Below are 14228 nucleotides of genomic sequence, written 5' to 3' on the forward strand. Positions count from 1 at the left end.
AAGTGAACATTTTTTTTTGCCTATAGGGGGGTGTGGGGGGAGAATTTACAATTCGCAGAACAGGTGCCTGTCTGCTGATGCTACAGTACAGCATCTGACAAGAACCCATTGTTATTTAGCCTTGATCACTCAAAGCGTTATCAAATGTGAGTTGTAGCGGTTTTTGTTGCAGTATTCTTGTACAAAATTACAAAAAATATACCACATTTTTTTTTTCACTTTGCTTTTCGGGCACCTAGAGTTGGAGAAAGTTTATAGGGGAGAGAGAAAGAGAGAGAGGGGGACAATTTGTGCAATATGTCAGGTGCTTCATAAAGACATAAAGACAGTTTTGCATATATTATCTTTTTAGCAATTAATGATCGAGCAATTAAGAAAGCCGCTGTATCAGAAATATATGACTATATAATTCTCAATTATGAATACTACAGAAATGCACCTGGCCACTGATGGAAGAAAACAGTTTGATGTATTTTGTCAAGTAATTATTGCTTTGTTCGCACAACGCTCTGCCCAGGGATTAAACAGGGTTATCGGTCATTGCCACCAGCATGTGCCGGTATGTTTGGCCATGGACAAAGGAGAAGGGTACGAGCGAGAAGCGGGACCAGAAATGAGAATAATTGTACTTCCCAATCTCACAATGAGCCACCATCTGATGAGCCACAATCTGAGTTTCAAGAGTTTCAAGAGTATCAACAGGAACACCCCCCCCCCCCCCCCCCCGCAAGTTAAATATACCATTTGGGATCTAACCGACTGCTATCAGCAACAATCTCAACCTGATTTTAACCCTGTGGCTAATTCTGGCTGCCTGTCACCTGTAAAGTTGGCGTGATTTTTAATGAAGGTAAATATAATATACAGTATTATTAACTTTTGTAATGACACGAATAGCCAGTCCGGTAATGCATTGATACATGTGCATTACAGTATGAGTACACACATGCGCAGACTGTGGAGAATGTCTGTTGTGTACTTAAAGCATTTTTGTTATGTTTTCAGAAATCAACATTGAAGTTCGGAAACATTTCCAAAGAAGGTAAATATAATGTGCAATATTGTATTAACTTTTGTTCTCACTGACACGAGCACCCAGCACGTGATGTCACGTGACCCCTCAGCATCATTTCACGCTCGTTACCATGGCAATGGGTCCAAAAGACTACAGAACCCCAGTAAGTTGAGGTTGTAGAGGCCTCGTGCGGACCCCCGGCATTTAACTTAAATGCCTCGGGGAAGAGCACGGGGCCGCTGCAACCGCCGCACCCCCCCAACAAAATCCTGTGCCCCCCCTGGAGGGCGGCCCCCCAGTTTGCGCACCCCTGTCATATGTTATCGCCCTGGGTCCATTGAGTAGTACACTGATACCAAATATGTATAGCTTAACATACAAATGTGAGGCCTCTTTTTTCCAAAATAATAGGAAGGCTCCTTACGCCTGAATTTGTCATGGTTGAACACAGGTGTCATCCCTGGCAAAGCAAAACTACTCTCTAGTATAAAAATAACTACAATAAAAGTACATATTTTTATAGGGAATACACCACACGCTGTTTAAACATGGGTAACGTGTGTCCCCAAACATAGACAAGAATCTTTGTTAAAAACAGTGGTCTTGATATTTTTTATCATTTCAGAGACATACTTGGCAAGACAACAACAATCCTATAGCATAAAAAAATAACCCCACTAAAGTGTATGCTCTCTGAAAGTACACATCCAATGAAGTGCCGAAAGGGGTATTGTGTCTTCCTCCACAGGGATATATTGCCAGGAATGTCCTATTCATTACCCAGGGCAGTAGCCTACAAGGCCATTGTAATCTAAAATAAAATTTTTAGACCGTGATTACTGTCTGTGTTGTGGTGCACCCTAGCAGACTACACAACATATCAAAAGTTGAATTATAATTTGCTGGTGGTCCAATGTGCATATTTGACATTGTAACAGGACTCAGGCTGACAGCCTTCTCTCTCCGTCCTCTGTGCAAGACACAGGCTGTATTTTTAAACCTTGCAGCTCAGGTTATTTAGTTGCACCTGGAAACTGCTGTCAGCAGAAGTTAACCCCATCATGCTGGGAATATAGCACGTTCTAATCTTCTGCTGACAGAGAAGGAATTTCTGAATATATATAAATCACTAATTGTAGGAGCGTAGGTTCTCTAGTTGGAACCAACCAAATCCAAAAGTAGAAGGAAAAAACCCACTTGTTCCTAATAAACTGTAAAAAAAAGTATAAAATAAAAAAAAAAGGTAATTGTGTATTAATTTTCACATATACAGAAATAAAATACATATTACATACAACCGTGTAGTAGGGGCAAGCCTACTACCAGCAAGACTGTTGGACCTCGGACAGCGAGGAGTTAATACCTTCCTGTAAAGGCAAGGTAATTAACAAGCACAGCTAAAGCCCGTCAGGGAAAGGCCTTTCAAAATCCAAGACATCCAGAACACACTGGCTGTTACTGGAAAGAGGAAGCTGTGTTTGTGAGGCTGTGTTCAGGTCTCAGGTATGGGTCCCTGACTAGGGAAAAGGAAACCCACGTTGTGCATATATAAATAAGCTTTCATGGATGGAAGTTTGAGCTAGGAACATGCTATCCTTATACTGCTTGCCCTGTTTTCTTTACAGCCCATTTGCATTTATGGCTAAATAAAAGCCTACATTTATGTTTCCAAAGCAAGTCTCTTGTCTTCACCTCTGCTGGTATCTCCTACAAGCAGTAACAACAAAAATAAGAACACATGATGAATTAACAAAATGTCCAATAATAGTCACTGGTCCGCAAATGAGAATGCTAGCTTTTTTATAAAAGGAAGGTGAAAATATATCCTGAATCCTGTTCAAAGACATTGTGCTCTCACCAGAAACTTGGCGATCCTTACTGACTGTCAGAGTAGCAGACACAAATCTTCATATTTATTTGAAAAAACCCTCCGGAGGGAAGTAATTTCAGCGGCGCTTCCCCACTATTTATGTTAGGCTTACAGGTCTGTAATTCCCCGGCTGTGATCTACTTCCTTTTCAAATATAGGTACAGTACCTCATCTGCTTTAAGCCAATCTTGAGCCTGTGGAAATGGAGTCGTTGAGTATTAAATGTAATGGTTTGGCTATTACTGAACTTGGCTCCTAAAGAACTCTTGGATGTATGCCTCCCGCCTCCCGGTAGTCTACACTGCAAGCATAGACACCGGAGGACTTCTCGTCCACCACGAGGCTTCACTACCAGGAAGCCTCCTGGAAGTTGGTAAGGGTGAATGTCAAAGTCCGCCATATTATTGTCAATAGTTGCACTTGGTAAGGGAGACACACGACACAACAGTCTCTCTCGCTCGCCAACTTTGCGCAACTGAAGGAGAGAAAGCTCACGTCTGGCTCCTCCTTCACTCAGGGTATCTTTCTCCCATTGGTTCGTGCAGTGACCCCTCCCTCTGGTGGAGTTTAGAGGAGGGTCACTCAGCTACACGTCAGGACTCAGAGTCGGCTCTGAGCCTGTCACAGTACAGGGGGGCGCGGCCATGGCTTTCGCGCCACTTCCCGGCCAAGTCCCTGCAAAATTCTTCTCTGCACACAGCCCACGCGGTCTCTCAGGTTGGTGGGAGCTGCCATTTTGGAACACACTGCAGTCCATACTCACAGTAGCTTCGACTTGCGTAGTAATCACCGACGGGCAATTGCCATCTCACACACAATCACAATGTCCTCACTGGTCACCTCCCCTGATGCACCCAGAGAATTCAGGCAGGACAAAAAGGGCACGGCCATGGCTTTCGCGCCACTCCACAACCTACTCATTATAGGTGTCTCCACACACGATTCCTCCGCTGTCCACACAGCACACACGCTTCTCATTTCTGGCGCAAACCGCCATTTTGGGCTCTCCGCACCGCGCGGGACCACATCACACATAGCCACCATTTTCATTTCTTTTCTTACTGCGCACATGGTGCTTCTCTGCTGGGCAGCCGCTATGCTGATGCAATAAAGTATGCCAGCGTGCATGTATCTACATGTATCTCAAGTGTATATGCCTCAGTTGTAATGCACTACCTCATGCTAGGCTAAACTCTCTCGTGTACGCTGCACACGGTATCAGTCCAGTGTAAGTGCTCTGCGGTGTATAGTCTGGTTACTGGCTAGAAGTACTTAGGATCTGCCCTATTGTACTTATCCCATCACCCATCGTCGGTTACACATAGCGCTGACCCTACCAGAAGTTCCTGACCATGTTAACAGGCTACCCCCTTAGGCATCAAACGACTACCCGCCTCCAGGTGACCACACAGCAATAGCCCTGTCTCCAGATCTATATCACACCATACAGGGCATCTAGGGTGTGCTTTGCGAGTAGACATCCTACCCCTGACTACCCTTAGGCTCCCTTCCTTCTACAGCACTTTCCTGGAAGCATACATGTCTCTACATCAGTTCGCCTAGCTGAAAGCCTATCCTGTTGATCTCAGCAGCGCCTCCAAATGTAACCGTGTTTGCCCGGGCCCATCTCATATTGACCCCCTTATGTGGAAACTGACCCCTGTTCCATAAAGGTGTAGTGTGGTGCACCTGCTGGCTTACAGAATCCCTGAGTCTCCCGCGATGGTATGGGGGATGGCATCAGGACTGGCTTATGAGGTAGTGCTGAGTTATACTCACTCATGGTACAGCGCCTCCATCTCTTCCAGACCCCCAGCGTAGTAGGGAGGAGTCTCTGAAAGAGAACCTCTGTGTGCACCTTCGTTCCAAATGACTCCACAATCAGGACAGAAGCGATCTTTATCTTTGGCATCCTTTATTAGCATCATCATTGGCAGACTGCCCATCATAGTGGCCGGTGTCTAGCCGCTCATCTTAGGTTGCCAACCCAAAGGAAGTCCCTGGACACTCACTCCTAGTCAGGGCTCTAGAAGCTGTCCTTGCTCTTCCATTACTCCCTGATGGAGTAAGGGGAAAAGCCTGCCCACACCTCTCCCCTAAGGGATGGCCACAAAAGCTGCCAAAGCCTTGACAGTTTGCTGGGTCAGACCAGTCTCACTCAGGTGGGGTGAGACACTCCCTAAATACAGGAAGTGCTGTGCACTAAATAGCTCCAATAGACACCACCCCTGATGACACTACCTTCACCAGATACTACACAACACAATGGGGTGGGGGAAAAACCACATGATTACTCCTGGCAACCTGCCCTTAGCAGGGATTATTGAACAGGAGGAGAAAGGCATGTAACCCCAAAACTACACAGGGCTACACTAACAATTGGTGTTTAAGAACCAATATGTTGTAAGAACTTCATTACTTTGTTTTAAACTGCTTACTTTCTGCCTCCAACCCTTCCTCCAACCCCCACCCCCCCCCCCACCACACACACACACACACACACATCTCCCCCTATTGCTGTAGGAGATGCAAGTTCCATACGCTTGATTTGGCCGTCAGCACAGGAAATATAGGCCCACAGCATATTGAATAGAGGACAAAGTACAGACAGGATTTTTTTTCACCCTTAAGAAGCAGCTCCTGTATTTGTAATTGGTGGACCAGGCAGAAATATGGGGAGCACTGAATATATTATGGCGCATATTTATTAAGCAGGGCACTTTGTGGTGCAGGAAGACATACAACCCATTCATTAGATGGTATAAGGGTCCTTATCTCACATCCGAAAGTGGGCCCACAGGGCTGAGGTAGGGATATATATTCACCAAGCCAAGAGACAGAGTCCTGTTAGAGTTAACATAATCGGGTCGCAGGCAGAGAATCGAGGCAGGCGGCAGAGGTGCAGGCTGAGGTCAAGGCAGGCGGCAGAGGTGCAGGCTGAGGTCAAGGCAGGCGGCAGAGGTGCAGTCAGGGTCACAGGCTCAGGTCAGGTCAGCAACAGGGAATCCATGGACAAAAGAATACGCTGGAACAGGTAGGACTGTTGCAGAAACAGGAACCTTGCTCTGCAACTTCCAGCAGGAAGTGCAACCTTATAAAGGAGGCTGCGAGGAACAAAGATAGCCACAACTAGGCAAGTGCCCGGGAAGCGTTGAAGGCCTCTGTGTAAACTGCACTTACCTTGCTCCTAGAGACGCGTCGCCATGGCAACACGGTCATCAACGTGACATGACGCCAAGGTAAGGAGGGGGCGCAAAGAGAGGGGAATAGCCGGCAGGGGGGCGCAGGGAAAAAAAAGATTGCGCTCCCCTGGTAAATTGCATAATGTTATTCACGTTACCTGCAGTAGAAGGTCCCTAGGACTGCTGCTCTCCCATTTCCAATAGGAGGGCCGAGTCGTCCGCCGATGCTAATGGGGACACAGGACTAGGCTTCTGGGGTTCATACCCCACATACCTCTTTAGAAGTGCAGCACCTCCATCTGTCGTAGGCTCCAGGGACTGAAGGTGATCTCCCACGGTAGAACTTATTACCTCTGTCCCCACTAAGGTCACACACCAGGCAGGAGGTATATAACAACAGGAACGGTTTATTCACTCAGTACAGCACAGTTACACGGTAGGCTTCTGTCTGATGCAGTACTCTCAGCTATTTGCCGGATGATGGTCCTTGGATCGTTACTACAGGCCAAGGGCACCCACAGCCGTCCTAGCTCCTCCCCACCCCCCTAGCAGAGGAATGGTCTACACTCACTCTCCCCCAAAGGAGAAGGTCCAATCTCAGCCTTTCCACTGTGTGACCTGCCTTCCTCAAGTGGGGGCAGGCACTACTAAATTTAGGGCGGTCCTGCCTTTAAGTACTACCAGGAGGAGGGCACCAGGTCTGGCTCATGATTGGTCATGCCCAGGACTGATGTCACCGCCTCCCGCTGACACAAGTGCAGCTCCTCGGAGGGGGAAACCCCCATAACTACTGGCAAGGCCTGCTTGTACAAGGACTTACTGCCAGGAGGGAACAAACTAGTAGCCACAGATGGCATGGCTACACATATCATATTTTTATTATGAGAGAGGAAATAGATTATAAAAGTATATATTGTTTACATGTTAAAAAAACATGAATGGAACATACAGTACCTAGAACCACGTAGCTCAGTTTAATTGAGGAATGGAGCACTACAAATGAGTTGTGGAGCACTCAATGTGTGTCTGACCCACCAGCAAGTTTTTTTTAAACTCCTACCAATAAAGGGGGTGGTGCAATGCAAGCAGGAATGGTCATAAGATCAAACCAGGTGTGTCTGTTGGACTGGAAAAAAAGATTTTTTTAAAAATAAAACATACTGTACTCAATATTCCTAGACTGTGCTGTCATTTTATTATAAGGAGTTTCAAAGAAGTATTTTAGAAAATATTTGTATAAAATAATACTTATAAAATACCCCTGAATTTTGCAAAGTTTAGTCACATGCCACAAACAGGTTTTTTTTTCCAGATGTATGCAATCCATACCCCATGGATCACAAAGAATTCTGCAAAATGACATGCAGATAAAGACTAAAAAGTAACTAAGAAAATGTAATGTGAATTCCATTGACTTCAAGACATCACTCATAAGATCAATAAAGTGGCTGCCAGTAGCTGTTGGGAAAACAGGAAATGTGGCCTGACCTTCTGCCCTTGTTAAACTAATCTCTCCAGTAGACACCTGCTGTAGCTCTTCAGAAGCCCAAATAAGGACTGTGAGCACACTGGCAAGGAAGCAGGCACACAGGCAAGGAGAGGAAAGGGGATACAGAATAAAACCAAAAAATACTGCACTAGAGCACATTTGGCTCATTTGCAAACTGCAATCCACCTATAATTTTTCAGAAAAGCAAAGCACACTGACAATATTAGGCATTCTGATATTTGTAAAAAGATCTCAGAAGAAATCATATGATATACTTTGAATACGATACACATTTAATCATATGATATACATTTCATCACTGGATATACATTTAAATCATATGATATACATGTTTTCATTAAACAGCAAAACCGCCAACTGCTATTATTGTTTTTACTTTTCCTCAAAACCCTGCAAAATAAAAGTAGATACCCCTGGTAATAATTGAAGTGGCTTAAAAAAAAACTGTTGTACTGTCAGAGGTATGTAAACATTAGGGATTTGGTCGTTGTAAAAGAAAGGGGGAGGGGCATAAAAGGCACACAGTCTTCCAAAAACGTTTGAGAGAAAAACACAGTAAATATCTTCCACCATGCAAAGTAGGAAAAACAGGAGAGCATTAACACATAATAATAATAATAATAGCATGTTCTTGTATAGTGCTGCTAGTTTTACGTAGCGCTTTACAGAGACATTTTGCAGGCACTGGTCCCTGCCCAGTGAAGATTACAATCTATGTTTTTGGTGCCTGAGGCACAGGGAGATAAAGTGACTTGCCCAAGGTCACAAGGAACTGACACCGGGAATTGAACCAGACTCCCCTGATTCAAACTCTATGCCGTTACTCACTAAGCCACTCCCTCTCCCAGGTACCCAAAAAACCCTTTGTACTTCTCTCAAGAGCATGAAATACAGTAGATGTGCTTGAGTAGTCTTCCTATTTCTGCACTTCAATACCCCAGGTGTTGCTGTACAAGATGTGTAATGACACTGGAAGCTTTAATAATTATAATAATAAGAATTTGGGAGAAATCCACGTTCAAAATGCAGTAGCACATCACCAATGTTAGAAAGAGGCATAATGAAATACTCTAAGCTTTTCATTTCCTGAACTATTCATTTTGTGTAAGGGGAGTCCCTGCCAGGGGAATGCTGGACATGAAACAAGGAGGTTGTAATGCTCGTGTTTTGGTCCCACATCTAATTCATTAGCTGGTAAGTTATGTAAGTAATCAAAGATTACCAGTTGGTTCCCATTTCTGAATTAAATAGGATGACGACATTATATATCATGACTGTGGTACGAGTCGTTGGATGATGACAAGAATAATAATATTCAACTTTTAGAAAACCCATATTGTTTTCAACATTGAGGCAACACATTATACATCATGGACGGTTCTGCCAGTACTGCAGTGGTTTAAGTAACGCTTTTGGTTAGATTTTTTAGCGTGAAATAACCCACTGCTTTAGTTGAGACTCAATTCTCCTTAATACATACAGTATAGAGTTCTCCAAATCAGTTTTGCAGCTGGGATACTGCCAAATATGGAGTGTGTGTAAATAGTGCATTACTAGACTAAACCTTTTGGAAGAGATTTACCATATTTAGACCCATCCGTAACTCCACAGAAGTGAAAAGTATTGATTGTGATGTATACTAGCAAGCGCATGCTTTTGCCGTCACAAATCTGTGCCCCTCACTAATACCAAGTGGCACAATGCTACCGGTAGAGTCATATACTGGGTAATTACTGATCAGGGCCTGGCTTGGCCTCAAGGAGATCTACAAAACCAGAACTGGCTCCACTGGACATTAATAATTCAGGCACTCAAGTACTCCTGGCAATAAGGCCCCAGGCCCCAGAAATAGGGTTTCAGAGAACATCAGCCATAAGGCCTCTTATGAATATAATGAAAAGCTAAATAGAAATCACTTGGATATGTTAGCAGACACAAACCCTCCCAATAACCCTGAGGAGTGAGGCTCACAGCTGTTTCTGACAGCTCCAGATCTAACAGGCTGTGCACTGACTGCCTTCAATGCATTCTCCGTCCCTCTGACAGTGAAGGGGTTACATTTAAATCTGATTATATGACCATTTTGCTCTGGTGCTGTTTTGTAAAAAAAAAAGTTAAACTCCTATTAAATTTAGCAAAACGCATCGATTTTCCAGTAAAAAAAACCAAAATTGTCAGATCCCTTTCCCCCTAACCCTTTCACTGCCTAGAGGCCAATGTGGCCGAGAAAGGGTTTACTCTCAGGTGCAGCTAGCTCAGCATCTCTGTTAACCCAGGACACAACCTGGAGATACCCTCCTGCCTGATCCCATACACAAGGGCATAAGGCCACAGCCAACCAGTCCCACGGCATCCAAACACCCCCTCTCCCTATGAACCCATCATGACAATGATCCATGCTGTACCTCCTTCTTCCACCTCACTCCCAGGATCCCCATCCATGAAGCAGTCTCCATCCCCATAATCTGAGACTCCCACTATATCATCGTCCTCGTCATCCTCCTCTTCTTGCTGCTGCTGGCTTTTCACGTGCAGAGCCTGGCTCATTGTCCCCGGGTCTCTGCCTCCTCCCTTGCACTAGTCCCAGCAGCAGGGCTCTTATTTTCCTCCAGATCACACAGTGCAGATCAGCTGCTCTCTCCGTGCTGAGTCCTCTCCTCTCGGCATGCAGAGAGAGACTGCGTGACCCAGTCACCTGACACCAGGCACAGAGCTTCTGCTGCTGAAACATTGTACTGTATACACTACTTTGCAGCCTATCAACACCGTTACACAACAGAAACGCAACAAATACACTGTACACACATCCAATCCTCTGTTCAAGTTGCTCTACTACCCTATCACTCCCCCCAAAAAGACCCTTTATTTATATAATCATAATGAAAAAGCTATATCGTTTTTTTATCCCTATCACTGAAAGTCGCCTGCAATATACTGAGAAACAATAAAACTAGTCACACAGCCTACTATACAGTCACATATACTGTGCATACACACATCCATATTTAAATATATTTCCATCATAAATACTTGTTAATCCCTTTGTTACCAGAAACATCTGCAAAGAATTGTGAAAAAAAAATAAAGAAAATGACACACAATGTCTGCACAAGCATTTAAAATATTCAAATTTAAACACACACACACACACACACACACACACACACACACACACACACACACACACACACACACACACACACACACACAGAGAGAAATCTATGTGAGGCCCTTTATCCAGTGAATTTTAGAACAGTAAACAAAATGCACATAAGTACTGTACATCAGACATGTTGACATGATAATTTAGAATCAGACTCACTTGTCTATCATCAGCAGTGTAAAAACCAGTATGTTTCTATTCAAATGTAATTTTGTTGGTCCAGAACCCCCAAATCTACTCAACTGCTCTGATACACTCTCTTGTACAGTCGTAAAAGATATATATATATATATATATATATATATATATATATATATATATATATATATATATATATATAGTGGTTGACAAATCACCAAAAAATCTACTATCCACACAAAAAAATCTACTCGCCACCTAGTACCAAACGTGTGCTGCTTGGACCAATATTTACTCGCCCGGGGGTTAAATCCACTCGCCCGGGGCGAGCAAATGTATAGGTTTGTCGAACACTGTTAAATATATATATATATATATCATACATTACCAGCAGAGGTAAGGAGACAACAGCACTCAGAAGGTATAAGCAGCTGTAAACTGTATAAGCTGCTTATACCTTCTGAGTGCTGTTGTCTCCTTACCTCTGCTGGTAATGTATGCTTTATTATTTTTTATGACATAAGCACCAGGTCATTATAGCACTACAGGAGTGCCAGATATTCATGATTTGTGTGTGTGTGTGTGTGTGTGTGTGTGTGTGTGTGTATATATATATATCAAACACACAGAGTTGGTGCCGCAATCAAAACCATCCCTCATAAATCAAAATAAATCACTAGGCCAGATGTAGGGGTTAAATTTACCCTCTGGCGGTGCTAACAACCCAATATGATATAAGAACACACAAAAAAAAGAGGGTTTGTTGAAAGCACACGAAAAATATGTGAAAGTACAAAATGGATTTTATTAGCAATACAATTGTATTGCTAATAAAATCCATTTTGTACTTTCACATATTTTTCGTGTGCTTTCAACAAACCCTCTTTAATTCTTTTTGTGTTTATATATATATATATATATATATATATATATATATATATATGTATATATATATATATAAACACACACACACGCGCTGTACCCGGCATAACATACACCAATCAAGCCGACCTTAAAGGTTATATATTAAACATTCACGCATTTATTTATTTTTTGAACTTATATTTTTTAATCAAAGATTTCTCAAAAGACACAATTGTCAATTTCTGGGTTCGTTTCCCACACTCCACAAAATGAATCAAACTATTTAAGTTATAGAGGATCATATTATTGTCCATCACTAAAAACAGGCTTAGGTAGGTAACAGGTAGGTAATATAGGCAATATAGGTAACAGGTAGGTAATATAGTGTGAAGATTGAGATAATGTGTGTGGCTCAGGCTATATGAAGACAGACTATCACCACCACCATTTTGGCGCAGTAGCCATTTTGAGTGTTTGAATTTATGTATGTATATTTGTGTATGATTTGTGAATGATTGATATCCTGCAGAGTATCTCTCCTAGCTGTAACTTGCCCTTTTATAATTCCTACGAGTCATGAAATTGCATTCGTAATTGTTTTTTCCTGCCTTAGACATTTCTGCTGACCTTAAGTTCTGTTGTCTGACAGATACAGTACACACAGAGGGCTAAACAGGGTTACTCCTTAAAGTCAGAAGTTAAGGGGCCCACATTGCTGTGATATATAGGATAAGAATATAGCTTGTGAAGCATATTTATGTATTAATAAGGATTTTTGTATAAGTCTCATATTGTTTTCAGAGGCATGAGTTCATTTTTGAATTCTCTCTCACTTGTACCTTGGTGCAGATAAACTCACGTTGAAACTTTGAACCCTTGACTCATTAATTTTATTTCTACGCTTTCACAGATGGTGCCCGAATAGGGACCCCAATACCTCGGGACCAGGACGGAGCAGCTGCCTACATTACTCAAACGTGCACACTTGGAATAAGGTATGGCTTTATCCTTTTTAACAGAAAAAGCCATTAGATTAATTGTTTGAGTAATCTGTAGACAGTTTGTTCTTTATGGGCAACCTACCGGAGTGACGGGACACCCTGTATCACGTGAGTTTAGCAATATTATACTGATCAGGTATTGTTGTTGTTTTATATTATTGCCATAAACTCAGGTTAGATTATACCTTATGCCACTAAATGGCAGGCCAATTCAGGGCTCAGAAGGTATATGTAAGGAACCCACTACTGGCTTTGACTATAGCCGTGCAGACCTGTGCAGTTGCAAGCTTCCTCTGGCAATCTATGGCACAGGTGCTGCCTCTCATTGCAGCTTCTGCCCTGTGCTACTTCATTGGAGGAATTCTCACACACCCTCCTCCTGTGATTGGATCTCCGCCCTTTATATTCTAGGCGTTGGCTCTGAACCAGCGCCGAGCATAACTATTCCTACCTCTATGTTACTGTCTCTGCCACAAACCACCCCAGGCCTCTCTCCTAGCGTTCTTACCTTCCAAGTTCCTGAGTATCCAGAGGCCTGGTCCTGGACGTCTGTGCTGAAGCGTTGTTGCCAGCACTGGCCTGCTGCTATCTCCTTGCAGTGGCCTACCCCGGACGTCTGTGCTGAAGCGTTGATGCCAGCACTGGTAACTGCTGCATTCCCTCCTAGCAGTGGCTACCCTTCCTGTCCTGTGGCCTGCCGCTATTCTCCTGTAGTGGCCTATCCTGGACGCCTGTGCTGAAGCGTTGATGCCAGCACTGGTAACTGCTGCATTCCCTCCTAGCAGTGGCTACCCTTCCTGTCCTGCGGCCTGCTGCTATTCTCCTGCAGTGGCCTACCCTGGACGCCTGTGCTGAAGCGTTGATGCCAGCACTGGTAACTGCTGCATTCCCTCCTAGCAGTGGCTACCCTTCCTTTCCTGCGGCCTGCTGCGATCCTCTTGCAGTGGCCTGCCTTGGACTTCTGCGCTGAAGCGTTGGTTCTTACTGACGCTGCCCTGCGGTGAACTTCGGCCAGCCTGCTGTCTCCTCCTGCTGAGATCGGCGTCATGGGCCGAGGCCGCTCCTCGCGCAGAAGCCACCCCCGCGCTCACGCTCCTAAGCTGAAGCGGGGCACTCCTGATTTCCTGTTGCCGAACTCCTGCTTCATTAACGACGATGCTGCCTTCTCCAATCCTGACCCTGCGATGTACGACTACGAACTGCGCACTCCGGATCAGTCTGCGTGGACTAAGGTCGGTGATTATATAACCCCACCTCAGCCCCGCGGTCCGGTCCCGGTTTGTGGCGAGCATCGGCGTAACAGTATAATAGTTATAAGGTAGAAAGTCTCAAAAACTTGGAGAACTATTGTTAAGGAACAACAGGTGACTATTTTTGTTAATATCACAGGTCCTTAACTCTATATTCTACTTATATTATACCAAGTGGTGGGCACCTTATTGGTACACGATCGACTGACGTTGATTGGGGTAGTTCCAGGAGAAT

At 44.0% G+C, this 14228-nt stretch overlaps 1 protein-coding gene across 2 annotated transcripts in view; it reads right to left on the minus strand.

Moving 5' to 3' along the window:
• Positions 1-10271, minus strand: part of RRAGD (Ras related GTP binding D) — a 51342-nt gene extending 41071 nt beyond the window's left edge. The window contains exon 1 of one of the 2 annotated variants that reach the window (XM_075597446.1): positions 9983-10270. In XM_075597446.1, coding sequence (XP_075453561.1) covers positions 9983-10124 — 142 coding nt within the window. In that variant the 5' untranslated portion in view covers positions 10125-10270. Of the gene's footprint in view, positions 1-9982 lie in introns of both variants that reach the window. The other variant, XM_075597447.1, reaches the window with a different exon arrangement.
• Positions 10272-14228: the final 3957 nt, after the last annotated feature.

The sequence above is a fragment of the Ascaphus truei genome, chromosome 4, assembly GCF_040206685.1.
Source record: "Ascaphus truei isolate aAscTru1 chromosome 4, aAscTru1.hap1, whole genome shotgun sequence".
NCBI lineage: Eukaryota > Metazoa > Chordata > Amphibia > Anura > Ascaphidae > Ascaphus > Ascaphus truei.